This window comes from Mycteria americana, chromosome 18 (assembly GCF_035582795.1).
Source record: "Mycteria americana isolate JAX WOST 10 ecotype Jacksonville Zoo and Gardens chromosome 18, USCA_MyAme_1.0, whole genome shotgun sequence".
NCBI lineage: Eukaryota > Metazoa > Chordata > Aves > Ciconiiformes > Ciconiidae > Mycteria > Mycteria americana.
Window position 1 is genome coordinate 2,677,263 of NC_134382.1, and position 21,458 is coordinate 2,698,720.

Here is a 21,458-nt window from a genome sequence, read left to right on the forward strand (position 1 = left end):
GTTGGAGCGGGTCCGGAGGAAGGCCACAAAAATGATCAGAGGGATGGAACACTTCTGCTATAAGGAAAGGCTGAGAGAATTGGGGTTGTTCAGCCTGGAGAAGAGAAGGCTGCAGGGAGACCTTATTGCAGCCTTCCAGTACTTAAAGGGGGCTTATAAGAAAGATGGGGACAGACTTTTTAGCAGGGCCTGTTGCGACAGGACAAGGGGTGATGGTTTTAAACTAAAGAGGGTAGATTCAGACTAGATATAAGGAAGAAATGCTTTACGATGAGGATGGTGAAACACCGGAACAGGTTGCCCAGAGAGGTGGTAGATGCCCCATCCCTGGAAACAGTCAAGGTCAGGTTGGACGGGGCTCTGAGCAGCCTGCTCTAGTTGGAGATGTCTCTGCTTATGGCAGGGAGACTGGACTTGATGACCTGTAAAGGTCCCTTCCAACCCAAAGCATTCTATGATTCTATGATTCTTTTCTCCCCTGCTCCACTGCCAAGCCTGGACTCGGGAGGCTTCTACCCAACTGTTAAATTTCTGTTACCAGCCACGTTACTTCACCAGCAAGCTGTTTCCTTCTTCCTTTCCCTGTGGCAGCAACGATGTCACTTTTGTAGAGCCTGTCGTCGTTAGGGTTCAGTTTTTGAAGTTCTTCAGGGTAAAACAGCCCCTCAATTGTTTCGTGATCATTAAGCGGTGCACAAGCATACATCCTCTTCTCCCAATTTCAGCTGCTATGAACATTTTATTTGTGAACATTTGCTCATAACTTTTCTCAGATCTCTCTTTCATTCTAGACAGCCTGACAAGGTCTCCTTTTTTGAGCAGAGGCACGGAGTCTTTAAAAGCACTGCCATATACACTTTTGTAAACCCTTGATGAGTTTGAAGCATTCACATCTGCAGGCCTGGCTCTGGTAGTGCTGTTGAAGCTCTGGTTATAGTTTTTATGAACTCTGACAGCAAATAATGTAGCAAAAAGTGTTGTGTGCTGTACAGTATCTCCACATCTCTGTTCTGAGCATCCCGTTAAAATGCTCAATGACAGAGGGTTTTCCTTCATTATAAAATCTCTCTGAAACCCAATCAAACTTATGGATTGAGATGATACCTGTAATCCACCCAGTTCATAATTCAACCCAGAGAAAAGCTGCTTGGTCTTTTGAAAGCAAGCATGCCTTTCCAGCCCTTGCCTCCCCCAGACACCCCTGGCCCCAGAGAGAGCCCCCGGGGATGCCCACCCCACCCCGGGACCAGGACTGGGCTTCCCCCACAGCCCCAGCCCGGCAGCAGGCTGCAGGTAGGGGGAACAGTCCTGCCTGGGCCCTGCAGCCAGCTGAGGGAGAGCGATGGGAGAACATGGGAGGATCGTTAGCATGCAGCATGGCGCTAGCCCCGTCTACCTGGGTGTTGGGGAGAATTCGGCACCATCGGGGGCCGAGTCCCTGCCAAGGCCGTGTCCGTCCTTCCCCTGACCTCCCGCTCTTCCCAAGAGTGGCCGCAGCAGCCAGGGCTGTCAGACACCTCCCCGGGAAGCGCTTCTGCTGGTGAGGCTGCTCGAAGCACCTCCGTGCTGGCCCGGCACAGGCCCCTTCCCTCCGGCCACCTTGCCTGGCCTCAGAGGCCGTCTCCGCCCAGGAGCCTCCTGTGTGCACGACGAAGGAGACGCCATGTCCCACGCCAAGCCACCGCGCCCAGCATGCCCCGGGGCGAGGAAGGACCACCGCGCCCAGCATGCCCTGGGCCCGCACACGCGCGCTGACCGCCGGACACTCCCCGACCGGGCCGCGCCCTCCTCCGGGCCCGTCTCCATGGAACCCGCGCCCTGCCCGAGCCCCAGGCCCCCGAGCCAGCAGGGGGGAGCAGCTCCGGACAGGGCCGCGCTGCCCCGGCCCCAGGGAGGGCCCCCGGGAACCCCCACCCCGCCCCGGCCCCGGGACTGGGCCTCCCCCAGACACCCCCGGCCCGGCAGCAGGCTGCGGGCGGAGGGAACGGCCCTGCCCGCCCCCGCGGCGCGGCCCCCGGCACCGCTGCCGGGCTGAGGAGAGTCCCACAGGCCTCGCCAGCCTCCCCAGCGCCGGGACGGCACCGGCAGCCCCTCCCGCAGCCCTGAGACCCCCGGCGGTGGGGAGGCAGGGAAGGGGAGGCGTCCAAGGGCTTTGCTGTCCCCAGGCACTAAGCCTTGCTGAGCCCGATGCTGTGGTGGCTCAGGAAGGGACGGCGATGGGAAAGCACGGGAGATGGGCGTAGACAAAGAATTTTCACAAGCTCTCATGAGTGTTTTCTACCAGTTTAAGAATTGTTCCTCAAAGCATCGTGCTTGAGCGGTGTTGCCCTCGAAGGGGATCCTGGACTTCATTTACGTTTGGCGGAAGAGCAGGAGATGTCCAGGGAGAATCCCCAGCAGATCCGGTTTCACGTTCGCTGGTGACTGGGAGAGAAAAAGCCAGATCTGATGTTAGTTCTACAGCAGACCTAGCCCAGAAAGTCCACGGACCACTGTCAACTGCGACAGGAGACGCTGTAAAGGTCTGGAGAGATTTAAGCCCACCAGAGGAAACCAAGGTGGAAAGGGGCACGCGCAAAGGAAGAAATGGGATTTTCCATGTTTGACCATCAGGCAAGTAGCTTTCTAAAGCCCGTGAAGGAAATTCCAGAGGCCGCGCACAACAAATAAACCCGCGCAAAGCCCACAAATGGCATCTGCTTACACTTCAGACCCCCAAGACCTCTTTGCCTTCAAGTGCCCCATTGTCCTAGGAAGTTCAAAAGAGGGCTTCTGTGGAGCACAAGGTTTTCCACCAGCTTCTGCAGTCCTCCTGAGCAAAACACAGGATCTCTGTCTTTGAAGAGGCAAAGCTTCTTTATCGAAGCCAGGCCAAGGAAATCTCCCAGCACAGCACAGATCCATCCTTCCCGTGCAGAGATAGGCAGCACTTGTCCTGCCAAAACACTTTCTTTCTACACCCACCGTATTCAGACAAAGCCTCAAAAGCAAATCAGCGATCTGGGGCCTCGGGACTCCAGAGGAACAGTTGTCATGAAACGGGTTCAATTCTTCTCTGGAGAAGTGGCTACGTGTTTTGGGTTTCCACCTAACAGGACCTGCTTTATGCTGTGCAGGATAAGCAAGTAACTTCTTTCTCCTAGTTCCACGTGGCCAGGAATTACACGGAAAAGACTTCCACTATTTCAGTATCACAGGCAAAACCCAACCGTAATCCCTAAGCCACCTGGCCATTGAAGAATCACATCTGGAGCTGCTTACCTGAGCCCGATGGGTTTCCGCTCTGTCCCCTGCTCTGGCTCAGACTCTTTGCCTTGCGACTGAAGAGTCTGTGCTGCTGCTCCTGAGGGCTCTTAGCACTGGCTTCTGCTAGCATCTCATTAGGCCTGTGAAAAAGGCGGGAGCATGCAAGAACGACTGTTGCTCATATTGGCACAAAGTTGTTCTCCAAGTGTGACCGTACGCTGTTGGACTTTGGAAAACAGACTTCCAAGCCCTCCAAATGTACTGCTGCTCAGGCTTCCAAGCAACCCGTGTTATGTCTTTGTAGGACCTTTCCTAGAAGGTGGTAAGGACTCCAGGCTCTTTCCCTCCTCCCAGTGTAAATGCAAACTGGAGAGGCACCGTCGTAACGGCAGCTGAAGAGAGTATATTTGCCTCACAGGCTCCTGTTCTGTCCCCTCTGCTTTTTCAGCTGTCCTTTCAAGCGTCCTATCCTAAGTTGGAGGATAACAGCAGCAGAAGCGAAGCTCCTCTTTTCCACCAGACATGCAGGAAGAGGAGATGGCTACAGAAAACTGTTGAAAGAAAACTAACTAAAACGTCCTCCAGACAGGCCTCATTAGTTTTGTTACTCCAGGGTCAGTAAAGAGAAACGAAAACAGGCCTCCAGAATGGGAGAACCCAAGGTGTACTCTTTTGAGAAGTACGCTGTCTTGAAGGTGTGCACACCATGCTGACCAGATCCAAGAAAGGCATGTGGGATGGAAGAGCCGCGATGAAGAGGGTCATGTTGTATTACGTGGGGGGAAAAAAGAAAGCGCTTGGACTTACTTTTTTAATTTCTCTGTGAGGCATCTTCTCATTTCCGGGTCCACCAAATTATGCTTTTCGGAACTTTTTGTTTCTGCCTGCGCACGTGCCGGTTGCAGTGCGCTCTCCTCCTGCGTGCTCGGTGCTCTCTCCAGGTCCGATTCCAGAGCTCTAATTCTCTGCTCCAGCTGCTTTCTCCAAGAGGCGTCAGTGGTGTTGATCTCTTCTATTCTGGCTTGAGCGGCTGCCTGTGTCTAAAGCCGAAGATGCAACTTCAGGAAACAGGAAGAAAAAGACAATGCCCACCCCTCTCAACAAACCCACTCTTTCTGCCATTTTGATATGAAATCCAGTATTAAGCAGCCTACGACGCTGTAGAGACAGGGATGAGGAAAAGGCTGCATATTTTTCATGCACACAGGTCCCACAACACACACGGAAGCACTCTGATGCAGCCTTCTGCAGCTCCCCAGCTTCCCTGCAGGAAAGCCAAACCCACAGCACTAACAAAGAGAGCCAGATGCCCAAGACAAAACACCTAAAAGCCACGACCACAACCACAAACGAATGCAACGCTGACGACAGATACAAACAGCACATAATCTGACCTGCAAATGTAGACTGAGATATTCCTTCTCGCTCATTTCTTCTCGTGCTTGCTGCTCGCACTGTTGTCCATGAAGCGCTGTTGTGGTATGACCCACCCCAGGAGTCACCAAGCAATGTGGCAGAAGAGCCACCAGCCCTCGCAGCTCCTGATTTCTGGCTTCGAGCTGCAGAGATTTTTCCAACTCCAACTCCAGCTGCGCAGAGAGTTCGCGCACCTGGATGCGGGGAAAAAACAATCAGTCTGAAGCAGAGGGGTCAAAAAGCTCTGTGAAACTCAAGCAAATGTATGGATTGAGATGATAGCTGTAAGGCACTGAGTTTGTATTCAAGCCAGGGAAAAGCTGCTTGTTTTCTTGAAAGTAAGTATGTCTTTCAAGCCCTTGCTGACAGGACTGCTCCAGCTTCCATCCGTCCCTCCTTTCCAAAAGGCACCACGGCAAAGGCACTCGACTCCTTCTACAGCATCATACAGCTTCCATGCCTGTGAAGATGCTCTTTTGCGTTTCACCGCATTCACTGCATTTCATTTTGCTTCCACCGCGCTCCTGTTCTGCCCCGTTCCTTCTCATAGGCACACCCCTGTGCTAATGCCCGGGGCAGACAGCGTCGAGGGGAAGAGATGAGAGGTTCAAGGCCTTACTTAGACGGAGGGTGAAGCCTGGCTTACGAGACAAAGGCAAACAAAAGGTTACTTGCCTTCCTCAAAAACACCACTACCAGGGAACTAGACACCATCTTTGTGCAGAGACCGAGAGAAGAAAAAACCTTGCAAAGAAAGCAACCAAGCCCAGAGACATTTGGGAGCACATGGCTTGCGATATCACATCATGGCCACAACTTTTGGACGGTGTCGGAACAGCAGCGAGTGTCGAAAGAGCACAGCTGCTTCGTTCTTCCCCACCCAGATGCTGCCCCCAACCCACTGCTTTCCCCTCAGCCTCAAAACAAGCTCCCTGAAGAGCCGGCTGAGTTTCTCAAGGTGAGAGGGCAAGGTTTTTCAAGGCAAGGAGCTAAAAGCACCCTCTAGTCTGGAAAACAATTGTTAATGATGTTGAAGCTCGTAACATCCTCAGACAAACCTCTCCTGTATTTGTTCCCAGAATATTTTCTTCTCTTGCGCTCTTTGAAGGAGAGGAGCAGCTTCGTATATACTAACATGTTTACAGACTTTGTATACCTCGGCCTTAGCCTTGTCCAAGTCCTCTTGCAAGCGGGAGTTTTCTTGCTTCAGGTAATCGCATTGGCGTGTAGAAGCTTTCAGTGAAGTTTCTGTTACCCACTGCTTTCTGAAAGCATCAGCGAGCTCTCCTTGCAGCTGTCCCACTGTTCTCTAGGGAAACAATGTCACAGGAATACAAAGGAAAAGGTAAGAAGCCAAATCTGTATTTTTACTTTCAGTTACTAGCTAATATACCGAGATCAGTTTTCCAAGTGCATCGCCAAGCGAAGAAATCTCATCCACTGGAAGCAGATGGCATCTGCACAGCTGGTGATCTCTAGCCATTCTTGGCAAGTGAAGACAAGTAAAGAAATGTCATCTCTTAACGAAGATTTCTGTTTCCCAGCACGTTCTTCTTGGAAGACGCTGAGACTGTGCCTTTTGTGGGGTTTTGCTTGTTTCTTAAGATAATGCTAAAATCTACTCGGATGCCAATGGAAGAGCTGTAGTTGGACTGCAGCCCTTTCTCCAATGATCAGAGGCAAGGCTTCCTATAGCCAGCTCTGTGTATCATCCTTTACACTATTCTTCTGCTACACAAATGAAAACCAATGCATGCCTAAGCATTTCTATATATCTATGTGTCTATAAGCATGTTTCAAGGCTTGCCAGAACCTTCCGCAATTCCAACAAGACCAGGACAAACCAGAACCAAGCCGAGTGATGGACTCCCAGGCATGTAGCTTATACATGCTGACTTTTAGAAGCACCAGATAGCCTTGGGAACTGCTCTCCTTTAAGTCATTCTTGGTCAGTGCTCACCTCACTTCTTTTTCTACTTTGTCGGCCTCGCATGTAAAGGCATCACTCACCATTTGTTCTTGGGTGGTCTTGTTCTGCACATCTCCCAGCTGCTGATGGAGTAAAAGGTTTTCACTTTGGAGCTGGGCCAGTTGTTCCTGCAGCCCTTCTGCCTTCTTGATGGCATCTTTTCTCTCTTGATCTTTCTCAAGGTGTAGAGCATGCCGCTCCTTTGCCTGCCTCCGGGCATGACGTAATTCTCTTTCTGTCATGTCTAAAGCCAATGTCTTTTCCCAGAGGGCTTTTTTCAGTTGCTCCACTTCCTTTTCTAGCCTGCTAGCTTTTCTTTCAGCTTTGCTCAGCTGCTGAGACAAGCTCTTGTTGGTTTCCAGCACCTGAGACATGCGCTCATGCACACTAAGCCATTCGTCGCATTCTCTCAGAAACTTTTGCACATTGACACTTTCTGATGTCCAGTGACTTCCAGGGTTCAGGTGGGAAGAGGATGAATCAGTCCCTGCCATCGGTATTTGGGCTGTGATGTTTCCTGCCTGTTCAAAGTTAAAGAATAAAAAATTGACAGAACTTAGGAAATCAGCTCAAAACAGGAGACAGTGGCAGCACTTCCCAGAACCAGAAGAAGACTGTCACCAACTTGATGTCAGATTATAAGAGTTTTCAACAACTCTGCATTAGACATTATTCATGGGAAAGTCTTATTTCGCATTAGCATGCTATATAATCCTATAATGAAGACTCTAAACTAAAATCTTTGTTTTTACATACCTCCCCCCCAGAGCTTTTGCTCGCCCTGATGGTTTCTAGATGCAGCACATCCCAGCCTTCTGGCCGGAGCTCATTGCCACCACTGCTCCTGGAGGGCACGAGCCCCACCCGCACCCTCCTGCTCCACGGGAATCGCCAGGTCCTCTTCATGGCCCGGCGGGAATGGGCACTGCACCGCCTCGCCTCGCCTCGCCTCGCCCCGGGGAGCGGTGGCAGGCAGGACTTGGCAGGCGCTACCAGGTGCTGGCTGCAAACTGAGGAGCCGAGCCCCGAGGAGCGGCAGGGCACGTGCAGCTGCCTACGGACTGAGCCACCACCAGCAGCACCAGCACCAGCAGCACCAGCAGGTCCTGTGTGTGCAGGGCCTGCACCAGCGCCCCAGATCTAGCAAACACATGCGCTGACGTCATGAATGGCTCCGTGACATCATAAGGTGCTGGGGGCTGGGCGGGGCCGGGGGCAGAGGCCCGTGAGGCCCGCGTGCTCAGAAGCTCTCTGCGTGCACACAGGCCATGTGGCCAAGGGAAGCAGCCCCTGGCGCACTGTGCCCAGGGGCACAGGGTTGCCCAAGGCCACCCCTCAAAGGCTCCCACCTCCCTGCACGCTCTGCAGACCCATCGTCCTCCTCTCCTCTCCCAGCACCTCCACAGTGCTCGCCTGCGTGGGAGACGAATGGGCTTGGCAGAGCAGGCTCTCACCAGCAAGGCTCCCTGGACGCACAAGAGGCAGTGGCTGCACACCCCCATGTGCCTTTTTGTGCTTCCTGGGCTCTCGGCGTGAGTTTTGGGGCACCCTGGACCCCTTGGTGTGCTTCTCTCTGCATCCCTGGAGCCCTGAGTGTCGTCTGAGGGCACCCCAAGCCCCTGGTGTCCATTTTGGGATGCCCCTACACCTTGGTTTGCTTTCTGGTGTGCCCAGCCCCCTGAGCGTTCCTTTTGGTGCACCCTGGACCCCTGGGTGTGCCTGTTGGGTCTCCCCACACCCCTCAATGTGCCTTTCAGGGTGCACGGCCTCTTTCGACGTGCCTTTCAGTGCACCCAAAACCCCTCAGGTGTGCCCTTTGGTGCAGCCTGGAAGCCCTCCGTTTGGCCGTCAGAGGGCTGCCTCCGACCACTCAGTGTACATTTTGGGGTGCTCCGAGACCCTTGGTCAGCCTTTTGGGGTTACCCTGCATGCGCCAATCTACATTTTGATGCTCCCTCAACCTGTGGCTGTACTTTCAGGGTGCCCCAGTCACCTATGTGTGAATTTCAGTGCTCTCCAGGGCAATTGGTGTGCGATTGAGGATGCTGAGAGCCTCCAAGGATGCCTTTCTGAGCAGTCCAAGGCCCCTCTGTGTCCGTTTCGCGCTACCCCTGCTCCTTGGTGTGCCTTTGGGTGCACCTCCAGGCCCCTTGGTGTGCTTTTTCCTGCACCCCATCTCCCTGGATGGGCCTTTCACTACACTCCAGGGCACTCGCTGTACCTTTTGCCGCATCCCTGGTCTCAGTGCATCCCACGCGCCTCGGCATGGCTTTTGCCATGCCCTGGACCCCTTCCCCATCCCATCTGTCCTCTTTTCGGAGCATCCTGAAACCCTTGGTGTGCCACTTGGGGGTTCCTGGAACCCTCTGTGTGGCTTTCAGGGTACCTTGCACTCCTCTCTGTACCTTTAGGGACACCTTGGTCATCATGTTGTGCCATTTGGGACAGCCCAGACCGCTCAGTGCTCCTTCTGGTGCACCCACAACCCCCGGACGTGTCTTTCTGTGTACCCCAAGGCATTCTGGGAGCTCTGGGGGCATCCTAGAATCATAGAATGGTTTGGGTTGGAAGGGACCTGTACAGGTCATTGAGTCCAACCCCCCTGCGATGAGCAGGGACATCTCCAACTAGAGCAGGCTGCTCAGAGCCCCGTCCAACCTGACCTTGACTGTTTCCAGGGATGGGGCATCCACTACCTCTCTGGGCAACCTATTCCGGTGTTTCACCATCCTCATCGTAAAACATTTCTTCCTTATATCTAGTCTGAATCTACCCTCTTTTAGTTTAAAACCATTATCAATCTTCATTCTCCTCCAAGATCCTCTGTTCCCTCCCTTGAGAGAACTGCTCTCTTCCCATGGGGGACCACTCTTATCCCCACCGTGGCCCTCTGTGCCCCTTCAGATCCCCTCTGTCCCCCTCCAGGCACGCTCAGATGCCCTCCAGGCTGATTCCTTATTTTTGAGGACCTCTCCCCTTCCTCCTCCGAGCTTTCCTTGGTTCCCCCTCGTGCAAACTGTGATTCCTATTCATGCCATGTCCTCCTGAGTATGCACACATCTACTCCATTCCCTCTCACGTGCATTCAGATCTCTTCCCCACAGCTCACGCTGATCCTTTCTGCTTCCCTCTTTGCACACACAGATCCCCTCTACACCCCTGTTCTGCACAATCCGATTCCTCCTGCTCCCACCCAAGCATCCTCATAGACCCTCCACCACTGTTAGTAAGCACTCAAGATCTACCCCCTTTCCTTCTCTGGATGCTCAGATCCCCTCCTTTCTCCTCCACACACATTCCTATTCCATTTCCCTCATCCCCTGCATCCCCCTTCATGTGCACAGGCCGAGGGGAATGGAGAAAAGCGAGCACATGGCAGGGAGTGGTGGGATCAGAGAGCACAGATGGGAACTTTTACAAGTTTTATTTACAAAGCTTGTAATTTTTGAATGGACAAGGAATTAGGGTTCAGGGGAAGATATGCTTCACCCCACCCCTCTCCCACTTTACTGAGTTATTCTACAAACTCCAGCCTCCAGGTGGATCTGGGATGACACACAGACGAACATTTAAAGTTAGGCAAGTTGAAAAAAAGGTGTTGAATAATTTAGTTGAAATATATCACAGAAATCACCAGGTCAGTCCATTTGGCAATTCTCCCCCCGCAGTCCTTGTCATCCCACAGCAACAGGAGCCCAAAACCTTGCAGTCCAGCTAATATTTTACAAACATCTTTCCCTGTTTAGAAGTTCTCAGAGCTGATGCTCTGACTCTCCTCCTGCAGCTGGGAGGCTGTGGTGTCTCCAGGCGAAGCTACATTTAAGTAGCCGATCTCAGAAGGTTGAGAGGGGGATAAGCAAAAGGATGAGTCTTGGCTTTCAGCTTCTCCTTCAGGCTTCGTGTCTTGCATGGCCTTCAGGGTGCTGAGAGAGTCTGGCGGTTCTCGTGACGGGAAGCTGAAAACAAATTTTCTCTCAAGTCATTCTGCAAACTCTATCTGACCCTCTGCCACCTGCACAGCCCCAGCACCTCTGCAAGGCAGCGCAGAGTTACGGTCAATGCCTTTCACTTGGACTAAGGCTCCAATGCTCTTCCTCCAGCCAAGTAGCTGACAGCTCCCATCTACCCCAGAACCTACTCTGACTTGCGACAGACTGTCTGTCACCCCCCATAGCACCCGAAGGCTGTAAGCAAGCCTGCTGTGCTGGGTCTCCAGCAAGAAAAGACCAGAGCTGCAGAGTCTCTCTGCCTCTCCCTCGCCTGTTTTGGCACGGATCGTGGTGCTCCTGGCTACATAGGTGGAGAAATAGCTCAAGCTCCCTCCTGTACCATAGCCTGGGACGTGGGTCATACAGCTCTGGGCAGCAGTGGTCCTCCAAGCCTCATAACCTCTTGTGTAAAGACACTCCTCCAGAACCACTGGGCACCAAGCTGATTTCTAAATCCCACAGTCTTCCCCGACATATTTTGAAAACTTTACTTCTCCATCCCATTAGTTTCATAGAGTCTTTTTAATACTACTTTCCCTATAATTTGACAAAAAAAAGAAAAAAAAAAAAAAAAAAAAAGACCCTTGGAGGTGAAAGCACAGGGTGGAGCAGCCGAAAGGCTCAACTTCTCCCTCACCCCATGCAGAGAGGGATTCCCTGCCTCCTCCTTTTACCCCACGGTACCTGGTACGGGGAGATGGCAACACCTTACTCTGTAGTTGGCGTTCGGAGAAGTTAGCACTCTTCAAGTCCTGGAAGGAGGAAGAGAGACTTTCAAAGGAGGAGGTGCATGTCAGACCCTGAATTTCAACATACAGTCTTGGTCTTCCAAGTGCCCCAGCTCCCCTGGCAGTTCTCCCTCCCCAAGAACTCCAGCCACACACAGGTACTAATCATAGATTTGTTCTTTGGGTCTGAATTTAAACTAAAAAAAACCCTAACTAGCCCAGGTGAAACAAAGAGAAAGAAATAAAACACAGCGGAACACACAAACAGCTCTTTCTGCCAGGCCCCAAACAGCACTTTCATCCTTAACAGCTCATTTCCAACCAAATTGGGTTCCCTCCAAATTTCAAAATGTACCAATAAACTTCCAAATCCACCCGTTTTCTTTGAAGAGTTGTTGAAACACAATCTTTGACTTTCCTGGATTTTTCTCCATTTCTCCCCCCAGAGTTCTTTGTTAACTTGGTCAATCTGAAACTCAGTTTTTAGGTAAGGCATATCTTCTTTCAGTTCAATGTAGTCAATATTGGTCAGCTTGGTCTGAGGTTTTTTGGCTTACAGGAGTAACATTCCCAACCACACTGCTCTGGGTTATTTCTCCTAATTTCAGAGCTAACTTTAAAACTAAGGTCTTTTAACAACTGTAAATCTGCAAAAGAGCCAAAGTGAAATTTTTGTCCTTGTGAAAAAGGATCTCATTGCACAGCAGCTCGGGGATGGAGCAGCATGGCAAGTGCATTGAGCTTTCAGGTCCCCACAAAGTCCCTCCTCACCGCCAAAGCCGTTGCAATCTACTGTGTGTTTGGTGCCCTTTTCCATCCCAACCGAAGCATCGATTCACCTCTTCTCCAGCGCCCTCAGCTGCAGCTACAAACACCAACCCGCACTCGCAGGAGACATCAGCTCCTGCAACCTGTCTGCTGAGACCAAGCCCTCTCAGAGTCTCACCTCTGTGTTGGGAGCCTGGCTGCTCCTCGGCACACGCTGCGAGGTGGGCACGTGGCCAGAGAGCTGGAGTTTGCTCTCATGCAGCCGCACGTTCTCCTCGTCCAGGATCTTCACTCTGAGCACATCACACATACAAGGCACAAGTTATTTTCCCTCCAGCCACACTACGTTTTCAAGGGGCATTTTCTTTTCCAACCCTTTGGATCCTTTGGCCTCCACAGCCTTCAGCTGTATGCCAAGCGCTTTGATGAGGAAAGGAGCTAATTACATCCCACAGCAATTAAAAGCCACAGCACTAGCGACTGGGGCACAGTTCAGGCTTTCCTCTGGATTTCTTAAGAGAAAGAGAGATAAAACCGGAGAAGCGCTGGGAAGAGGCAGGCTCCCAGGGGCATGGACATCATTAAGTGCCTACCTGCTCTGCAGGGTAGCAATCGTGGACCGGTTACTCCAAGGGTTCTCCTCTTGGTCAGTTATCTTCTGGAGGAGCCGTCTTCTTTCCTGGAGTAATTTCTCATTCTCAGCAGTGATCTGTGCAATCAGCACCTTCCCCTGAGCAGTGTTGCAGAAGGAAATAACAACGAGCGGTTAGGCTTCGCTCTTCTCTGTCCCCTGTAAACCTTAGAGTGCTTTACCAAAGGGGTGACCATCAAGCATGTTCACTCCTAGAAGTGATAAGCTATTTGATGTAACATACCCCAAAAAGAGACTTTTGAGTCACTTCCCAGCAGTAGTATTTCTGAGGCAAAAGAAGATGGAACTTAGGTAGCTTCTGAGTGGGATTTGAGGACATGGGTTCCCCTCAAGGGCAAACTTGAGCGAGGAATTTCCTTTTGGCTTTTTGTTCCTACAAGGATGGGCTGGTGCCCCTTGGCACTGCCAGCTGTTTCCCAGGGCAGTGTCAGTCCTGCGCACAGAGCAGGAGCAGCACATCAGGCAGAGCTCGCCGTGCTCCGACTGTCTGGTCGTTTAACAGTGCAAACCCATTGCCTGCAAACCAGCTCTTCCTAAACCTCATTTCCTTTTTTCCTAAACTACATTTCTTTTGGAAGAAGGGATGCTCCTGCAGACACGCTGTAGCCTGCTCCCCTACCTTCCCTCACAGGAGAAGCCCTCGATGTGTTCTCTCACCTTTTCCACTTGAAGCTTTGACTCGCTGAGCTCATTTTCAAGCTGCTTAATTCTGCTGTCCCTTTGTTTCACCTCGTGGATAAAGGTCTCTTTGGCTCTGCGGATCTTGTCTTTGTGGCGGAGCTGCATTTCGTTGTATTTCCTTAGGAGGCAGAGACACAAACATCAGGCTGTGAAATGCTTTTGTGTTCCGGGTCAAGAGCAAGGCAGGAGATGTCCTGTATTTACTCAGGCTCTTCAAAGCCTGAACTGGGAGCCTCAGCCATCTACCTGGCTCCTTTTGGCTGCGCAGCTAAAGGCAGAATGAGCTCACTGACTTTCCGGACTATGTCTTTTCACTGATCAGTTTGGGGTTTTTTTTGTTGCAAAGTTTATATTGTTAAGCATCAACCAAACGGAAATTGATTGAGGGAAAGGGACCCAAAGTATTCCCAAAACTGATTCCCAGCTTTACAAATCCTTGTGCTCGCCTCTCTCAGCTCTTTATACCAAACATGGTTATAAAGTCACCAAAACTGGAAGTAACAGGGAAAGTGTAAATGGGAGCAAGCTGTTTATTTGGGGGGGGATGTGGGTGGTTAAGGTGAAGTATTTGTGTATGGGGGAAAAAGGCAGACAAAGAAGAATCCTGAACAGCAAGGGTCAGGCAAACAGCTTGCAGAAAGAACTACTTCAGTGGGCACTTCTTAGAGCTGCGACACTGGGGTTAAATATTTGTCTCTACTGAGACTTGTGATCATTGCTCTTCCCCTCAAACTTGTCCCATTTAGGCAGTGCTCTTGTTTATTTTTATCCAGTTGGGACAGAGGGAAAATAACATCCAAAAAAAGAGAAATCTCTACCGTATAAGGGGCATTTGCCCACCTTTGCTCAAAACTCATGACAAAAAGGCTACTGTGCTTCAGATTAGATCAAAAGTACTCTGGGGAGAAAAGAGCAGCTCCATGGAGCATCTCTGCCAATGCCAGACCCCAAACAGCAGCACCCACAGCCCTCCCTAGGTACCCCCTCGTTTTCTGCGCTGCCATCAGCTGCCAAGGAGAATGTGACAGCAGACGTGATGCATAACATCATTGCATGCAGGGGTGTCAGGTTAAGGCAGGTCTCTCCGTGCTAAACGCCTTGAACAGGAGAGACAAGAAAGGCTACAGAACAGTCAAATCCACTGTCTCTGCCAGGCACATAAATGGCAACTCCTGGGTACGTTTTTTGTGTCTACATATCCCCTGCTGCTTCAGTCGTTACCTGACATACAGATCCTTCTGGTTCAGGAGACGGACTCCTTCCTCGTAAAGGGCTTTGTTTTCCTCCTTCAGCAGTGCAAGTTGCTCTGAAAGCTTCTGGTTCTCCTTCTGACACTGGAGGTGCTGGAAAACATCTATTTTTTATTTGTGTGTGTGTCCTCAGCTGTAGGGGCCCCTCTGCCGCCTTTCAGTCTGGTCTCCAAAGCTTCTCTGTCATAAATCCTAATGGTTCCCACTACAGATAATATCCATCCATTCTGCCCCCCAAGGCCACTGCCTCCTCGCCTTAAAGAAGGGGGAGTGTGGATTTCTGTGCCACTGGGGCAGCTGTAGGCTTCAACGGGGCAGAGAGAGGTAATGTGTCCTCCCAGACAGCGGACTCTGCCAAAATTTTCCTGCAAAAAGCTCCATGCTCTGCAAGAAAAGGGGAAGAAGCCATCAAGTCCTCCTTCTGTGCCCTCAAAGCTGCATCCCCAGGAAGCCTACGCAAGATGGGATGGTACTTTCCTCCAACTTCTGTTTAAATCAGTGGGATCTGCAAGGGCTCAGCACCTGGCTGGATTTGACCCTATTTCAGCAGTTCCCAGGCACAGATTTCACACTGGGATAGTCCCATTTCCCCCTAGAGCTCAGTGGTCTGCTCTGGAGTCAGCCACCAGCACAGCATCCCCTTGGGTGATGAGGACCCATCCGTGCTGCAGCTCACCTCGCTCGAGTCAGTTTTCCTCTCATCTTCTAGGACGTGCAGAGTCTTGGCCTGCAGCTCCACATGCATCTTGGCCAGCGATGCCTCTGTCTCCCGCGAATGCTGGAGCTGCTGCCGCAGCTCCTCCACCTGCTGCTCCAGGAGCTTCCTAAAAGCACGTTGGTGTGACAGTGAGACACTGACGTGGAGGCCAGCCCAGGATGTGCCACCGTGAATTCAAGGCTGGCTGTGATCTAAAAACAACATCACACTTCTCTGCACCTGCCCTGGGCAACACTGGGGGTAGAAAGAAATCAGTACGTCCTGGTTGTCCCCATGTCCCAGTTGCACATGAAAGGGTGCATGATGTATCTGGGACCATCAATCCCAGCTGCACAAGAAAGGGGACTGCCGGCATCTAGAGGGTAAACCGAATCACCGGGCTGACAGGAGGGGCCATGCACCTTCTGAGGCAGCTGAAGTCTCCAAAAATCTTTTAAATCTCATAAAGAGGTGATCCTGCGGAGCTCTGCCAGGGACACTGGCAGGTCAAAAGGAGAGATAGGAAGCGAAACCAGTGGTGCAGTGACTGTGAGCCCACCTAGGGCCAGGCACGGAGCTGCAGGAGGCAGCTGGCAGGCTGGCACAGCAGCATTTGCTGGCGCACACCTGCCCTCCACACACAGAACAGGTCTTACCCAGCTCTGGGTACCTTTTCAGCTGCTCCTCATGAAGTTGTTGCTGCACACGAGCTTCATTTTCTCGGGCCTCCTTCAATTCCTCTTCCAGGAGTTTCTTGTCTGAAACACGGGCCTCTGCCAGCAGGAGCTGGTGTTGGGAATCTTTTAGCTTTTGCTGGAGTTTTGAAATCTCGGATTAAAATTGGACACGGATTAAACTTTCAGAATTTATAGGCCAGTATGTGAATCCAAGAGATTCAGATCCTTTGATCGCTCAGTATCTGAGTCACGGGAATGAAAGATTTGCTTGCTTCTATTCAGAAGTACTTCTGCATGTCTTTGTGTCAAAGTCCATTAAAAGCAAAACCTTTCCAACAGCTACCAGACTTTGGATCAGACACTATGTCATGAATTAGCAACAATCCTTTTTGCACCTAATCTGATCCTGCACACTTCAAAACCAAATCCAACGATTAGTGCAGGAACATGGCAGAATCAATGCCATGGGAAACACAAGCTTTTGCAATTTACCAGATAGCAAACAGCAGCAAACCTCCTCGGCGAGAATGCGATCTGGGCTCCCTGCGCCTGCCAGCCCTACCACCACCATTCTCAGAGACACTGAGCTTTAGAGACAGGAGTTGAGCCGTCAGATTTGGCTTCTATTGTCTTGATTATGCTCTCACAGAGCATTTCCAACAAGGACAAAACCAGACATTCTTCCTAAAATATTATCCAAGTGATCTCAAAATGGACTAGCAAAATGGACTTCAGGGAACCAATTCATGAGCTGCTAGTGCTTCTTTTTTCTGAACTACAGGTGCACGTAGCCGCTAAAAACACACCTCCTGTTAACTTAGCTCACACTGACGAGTTACCTTTTTTTGTGCTTCGCATACTTTGGATTTCTCCTGTGCAAGTTTCTCTTGCACACTGCTCTGCAGTTTATCAGCCTGGGAGCACTTCAAGAGCTCTTGTTCGAGTTCTTTGACCTTCTGCTGGCTTTTTTCCCACTGTGCTGAGAGAGAGGAGCATGTTTCGGTTGTGTCCAAGAGTTTTGCTCGGGCTTGCTTCAGCTCAGCTTTGACCTGAGTTTCAAAAGAAGAAAAAAAAAATCAAGTTTGCACTTCAACATATATCATCTGAGATGTCTTGATTAGGAAAGGGGCAACAGGATTACCAGAGGGTGAACAAGAATCAAAGAGAAATACAGGAAACAAGTACAGCACACACAAAGATTTATTTGGAGGCAGTGCAATTTCTATGAAGCTGAGACAGAGCACACTTGAGAGCCCCAGGTACAGCCAAATGTAAATGAAGTCCAGTCTGTTGAAATCAGCACCTCAGACCTCCCATAGCTTGTAAAATGATGTGATGCTGTCTTCAAACAGTTCTCCCTGCTCTGTTCCTACCTTGGTGCATTCCTGTTGGAGCAAGAGGTTTTGCTTTTGTAAGTCAACGTTCTTCTCCCTTTCGTATCTCAGCTCCCTCTCGGCTGAGCTGCACAAGTTCTGAACGCGACGCAAGTCCTGCCGCAATTGCTGCATTTTTTCCTCCTGCTGCTGGAATCTCTCATCGGACAGACTCTGCAGGAAGAGTACAATGACAAATTAACTTCAAGAAAAGATAAAGACTAGTAATTAAGAAAGGTAGAGGTATGCCAGTAGGATTTAAGGGCATTTAAGTAGGAAGATGGGTAAAGCCAGGCAAGCATTTCTTCTGCCCCCACACTATGGCCTGCTCCCTACCCTGTCCATCCCCTCAGAGAAGCCGATACAACTCTTGAGGTCAAGGGAGAAGATTGGATGAGGGAACAAATCCCTGTTAAAACTAACCTGTCAGACAAAAGGAAAACTACCCAGGTTACTCTTAACTCTTGTGCCAGAGTCTCACTAAGGCAACTAAGCAGGAGTGGCACATCCAGCCACAACTCCCAGAGGCAGCAGGAACAAAGCGAGTCCTGGCAGTGGTACAGGAACAGACATGCTGGTGCAACGCGACAGCAGCCTAGACACCACGAGGTGGTCACCAACGGTCTGTGATGGCTTTCAGAAGCTAATTGAGCTCTTTGGTTCACCCATCTTCTTGCAAGTGCCTTGTACACAGACTAAAAGTTCTTCCCATGTTTGGTGTACCAAAACCCTTCTTCCCAGCATCACTTTCAGCCATCTGTCAATCTGCATTCCCACTTTGCATCTTCACCCTCTGTTCTTGGGACCAGATGAAATCCCCAGATGAAAGAAGATCAAGCTTCCTTTCTCAGATAAATCCCCAAGCTGGGAAGTCTTGATCCAGCACTGTGGGATCTGGCAATGTCATTTGTCCTTGAGATCAGTTTGGTTTTGTGGTTTTTCTCCCCACCTGCTTCTATTGGGATTCTTTTCAGCATCCCCTCTACACCTTGTATCTTGCTTTGGTCTGCTCTAACTGTACAGATTTGCTGCTTCTTGGTATCAGCATGACTCTGATCTTCTCCTTTCCACTCCCACTCCTGCCTACAGGCCACCCTCTCCTCTCTTCTCTTCCAAACTCTTGCATATAATCCTTGCTCCTCCTCAGACTCCTCATCCAGGGTACCTTCATCATTTCTTCCCCTTTTGGTGTGGTTAGCTGTTCTTCCCCTTCTTTTCTATATCACACAGTAAGAAAGGTGAACAAATTGCATTTAACACACAGCTAAACCTAGCGACAAATAGGGGTCTTGCCTGCCAACTGGCAGAGCAATTGGAGAGCAGGCACAGGGCTGCAGCAAAACCCAGCTGCTTGTGAGCTGCCGCTGCGGGGCAGCAGTTGGATGAGTTCAAGCACTGGAGTGCAAGAGCAGAAAATGCCAAGGAGGAGCAGGGAAGAGGAACAGCTTCTGCCTACAGCAAGAGCAAGACTGTTGTGGGAATAGCAAGCCAGCTCTATTGCTCACACTCCAAAAAGGAGCTGAGAAAGAGCTCCAAAAGGTTTAAAACATCACTTAAGGACTGTATAACTTATTTCTTTCACGTGTACTAAGGGGGCCATTGGGTTTATCCAAGTTCCCACTATGTCCAAAAACATGACAGAAGGAAATTACGACATTCCTAATTTCCAAACATTTTCCCCGAGCAAATCAGTCAGCTTCTCATCTCCCCCAGCATGCTAACACTACAACACTGCAAGGACTGGCTTCCAGTACACTTCAATTAGGTTTTGCCACTAAATTAGTGGAAAAAAAGTACGGTGCAGATGGCAAAGCTGCCCATACCTGTTTAACGCTCCCATCTAAACTGCCTGCAGAGCTCTGCGACACAAGAAACCTGTTCTCTCTATGCACCATGCCTTGATTCATCCTCAAAGTATCTTCAAGTGTGCTGTCGCCCTGCTCCCGGGTAGTCAGGATATCTTGTTTTAGCTGGGCAATTTCTTCCAGTAACAACTGTTTTTCTTCATTGCTCTCTTTTAGCTGCTTTTCTAGCTCCTCCCTCTTCTTGTTGCTCTCTAGTAATTCAGAACTTGAAGGAGAAATAGTAAAGGAGAGAGATAACTATACACATCCAAGGGAAACCACCCTCTGAAGGGGAGAAACTTGGGATATGAGAGTCCAGTGAAATGCTCAAGGCAATGCTCAAGTGTCTCAGGAGGCTCCAAAGGGGATTTAATCCTGGCTCTAGCAGTTCTGGGCAAGGGTCAGTCTGCCCTGGACATTGACCCACAAAAAAATGTGTGTCCAAAGGGTCAGCTCTCAGCCATTCATGAGTAGGTTAACTGCTGGCTAAGGAAACACTCGCATGGGGCCACGTGAGCTGGTCTGCGCTCACAAGCGGCACAAGCACTCGCACAATGCCTCGCTGCATGGAAGTACAGGCTCAGGTCTCCCTATCAAGCTTATCTCCATGCAAACTATATGTCCCTATATAAGCTAACCTACCTGTCTTATCCTGGTTTTACTTTCTCTCAGTACCTAGTTATCCAGGTAATTGAGCTGACTCTAACTATACTGGATTTAATCCAAGCTTTTACTTCCCAAAGAGAGCCTGAGCATGGATGCTCCAACTCCAAATTTGTATTGCTCTACTGAAAAAGGGGAGTCAGGGGACCTGCAAGAGCTTTATTTACAACCCTGATGCCTGCTGACACCTGCCCTCCAAGGACGACCAAAATCCACTGCAGGATGTATATCAGCAGCTGCTGGCAGCAGTTAGGCCCGAGGAGCCCTAGCCCACGATGGGAGCTTTTTGGGACCGTGTTAGTCCAAATACTACCTCACTCCAAGAGAAGAAGCCTCCTCCCTAAGGACAGCCCTCATTTATGCTGTTCAGAATCTGGAATAGCTGCAGAAAAAAAGGTTTATTCCTGACTGATTGTGATGTCACTAAGGGAAATGCTTATTCACCAAAATCTCTACAGAGGGATGATTACCCGATAAGGAAGACACAAAGCTGCTGTGCCCATTTTTGCCAGAAGCAGCACTATGGGGATTTTTAAAAAGACTAAAAAATCAGTCAGCGAAGGTAAGGAGCAGAAAGTACCACAGGCCTTATTAAGGTTTACCAGAGGAGTTCTTGTTCATCCCTCAAGTTTTTGATCTGTTCTTCCAAAAAGACTACTTTAGCCATCTGTTCTTCATACATCCTTTCATCTGTACATAGATCGCCATGTTTCTGCTCGAGTTTGTTAATCTGTTCTCTTTCTTGTAGGAGTTCAGAGACCTGTAAGGTCAGAAAACACCACGACTGATTTTCTTTGGTCTCATGGAAACCTTTTAAGCAATATAAGGAAATCTGGGGACTTCATCAATACACGGCTTGTGATTCTGTAGCTAAATTATTGTAGTTCTTCACCCTTGAAGATACACATGCAAGTCCTTTTTTCCACATGGGAAGTAGCTGTGTGTAAACTATCATCAAATCAGATTTCTTTATTTGATTTCATCCTTCTGTTGCCCATCTGTAGTTCTCGGGGCTTTATATCATGTGCCATATGTCTTTACAAAACTAGCAGTTCTTGGAAAAACGGGAAGAGTACAAGGTATGTATTCAGCTGCCTTACACAGAGAGCATCCTCCATCCAAGTCAACCCAAAACAACTTTCTAGGGATGGCTGCTCTCCACTTTCAACGTCACCTAATGCCTTAACACCAGGCAATGGCAGACCCAAAACCTGAGACATGAAGAGAAGATGCCAAGAAAATAAAAGGGGCAAGAAGGGAAGGCACGATGAGTGCATAAGGACACAGGAACTCCCAGACTGGATCGGAACCAGAATCTGCCTAGTCTAATATCCCCTCCTAAGCAATGGTGAAACCAAATCCTTCAAAGAAAAATGCTACTAAGTCCACTAAATGCTAGCAATGACTTTGATTCCTAAAGCTGTTTAATCAATAGCTCTTCCTGAGTGTACGCTAGCACAAATATTTCAATTCAATTTCAACACCAACATAAATTTATTTATATT

The 21,458-nt window shown here is 50.0% G+C and overlaps 2 protein-coding genes across 10 annotated transcripts in view; both read right to left on the minus strand.

Moving 5' to 3' along the window:
• Positions 1-2,069: 2,069 nt before the first annotated feature.
• Positions 2,070-7,444, minus strand: LOC142418578 (ankyrin repeat domain-containing protein 26-like). The gene is made up of 6 exons (XM_075520618.1): positions 6,673-7,444; positions 5,819-5,971; positions 4,641-4,856; positions 4,054-4,286; positions 3,262-3,386; positions 2,070-2,424 (listed from the first exon to the last, which is right to left on the minus strand). The coding sequence occupies exons 1-6, from the start codon at positions 7,123-7,125 to the stop codon at positions 2,300-2,302; spliced, it is 1,305 nt and encodes a 434-aa protein (XP_075376733.1). The 5' UTR covers positions 7,126-7,444; the 3' UTR covers positions 2,070-2,299.
• A 2,596-nt stretch (positions 7,445-10,040) lies between these two features.
• Positions 10,041-21,458, minus strand: part of CCDC30 (coiled-coil domain containing 30) — a 39,899-nt gene continuing 28,481 nt past the window's right edge. For 7 of the 9 annotated variants that reach the window (XM_075520568.1, XM_075520567.1, XM_075520565.1 and 4 more), the window contains 12 exons: positions 20,556-20,713; positions 19,270-19,516; positions 17,447-17,620; positions 16,913-17,122; positions 16,067-16,224; positions 15,376-15,523; positions 14,671-14,792; positions 13,426-13,567; positions 12,710-12,846; positions 12,295-12,409; positions 11,305-11,372; positions 10,041-10,587 (listed from right to left, as the gene is read on the minus strand). In XM_075520568.1, coding sequence (XP_075376683.1) covers positions 10,374-10,587; positions 11,305-11,372; positions 12,295-12,409; positions 12,710-12,846; positions 13,426-13,567; positions 14,671-14,792; positions 15,376-15,523; positions 16,067-16,224; positions 16,913-17,122; positions 17,447-17,620; positions 19,270-19,516; positions 20,556-20,713 — 1,893 coding nt within the window. In that variant the 3' untranslated portion in view covers positions 10,041-10,373. The remainder of the gene's footprint in view (positions 10,588-11,304; positions 11,373-12,294; positions 12,410-12,709; positions 12,847-13,425; positions 13,568-14,670; positions 14,793-15,375; positions 15,524-16,066; positions 16,225-16,912; positions 17,123-17,446; positions 17,621-19,269; positions 19,517-20,555; positions 20,714-21,458) is intronic. The other 2 variants (XM_075520566.1, XM_075520572.1) reach the window with 2 other exon arrangements.

Coding starts and splice junctions, on each gene's coding strand:
- LOC142418578 (XM_075520618.1), bottom strand. CDS start 7,125: ATGGCAGGGACTGATTCATCCTCTTCCCACCTGAACCCTGGAAGTCAC. Junction 4,857..5,818: donor TGGACAAGGCTAAGGCCGAG/GTATACAAAGTC, acceptor CCCCGCATCCAG/GTGCGCGAACTCTCTGCGCA. Junction 4,287..4,640: donor ATCTCAGTCTACATTTGCAG/GTCAGATTATGT, acceptor CTTCGGCTTTAG/ACACAGGCAGCCGCTCAAGC.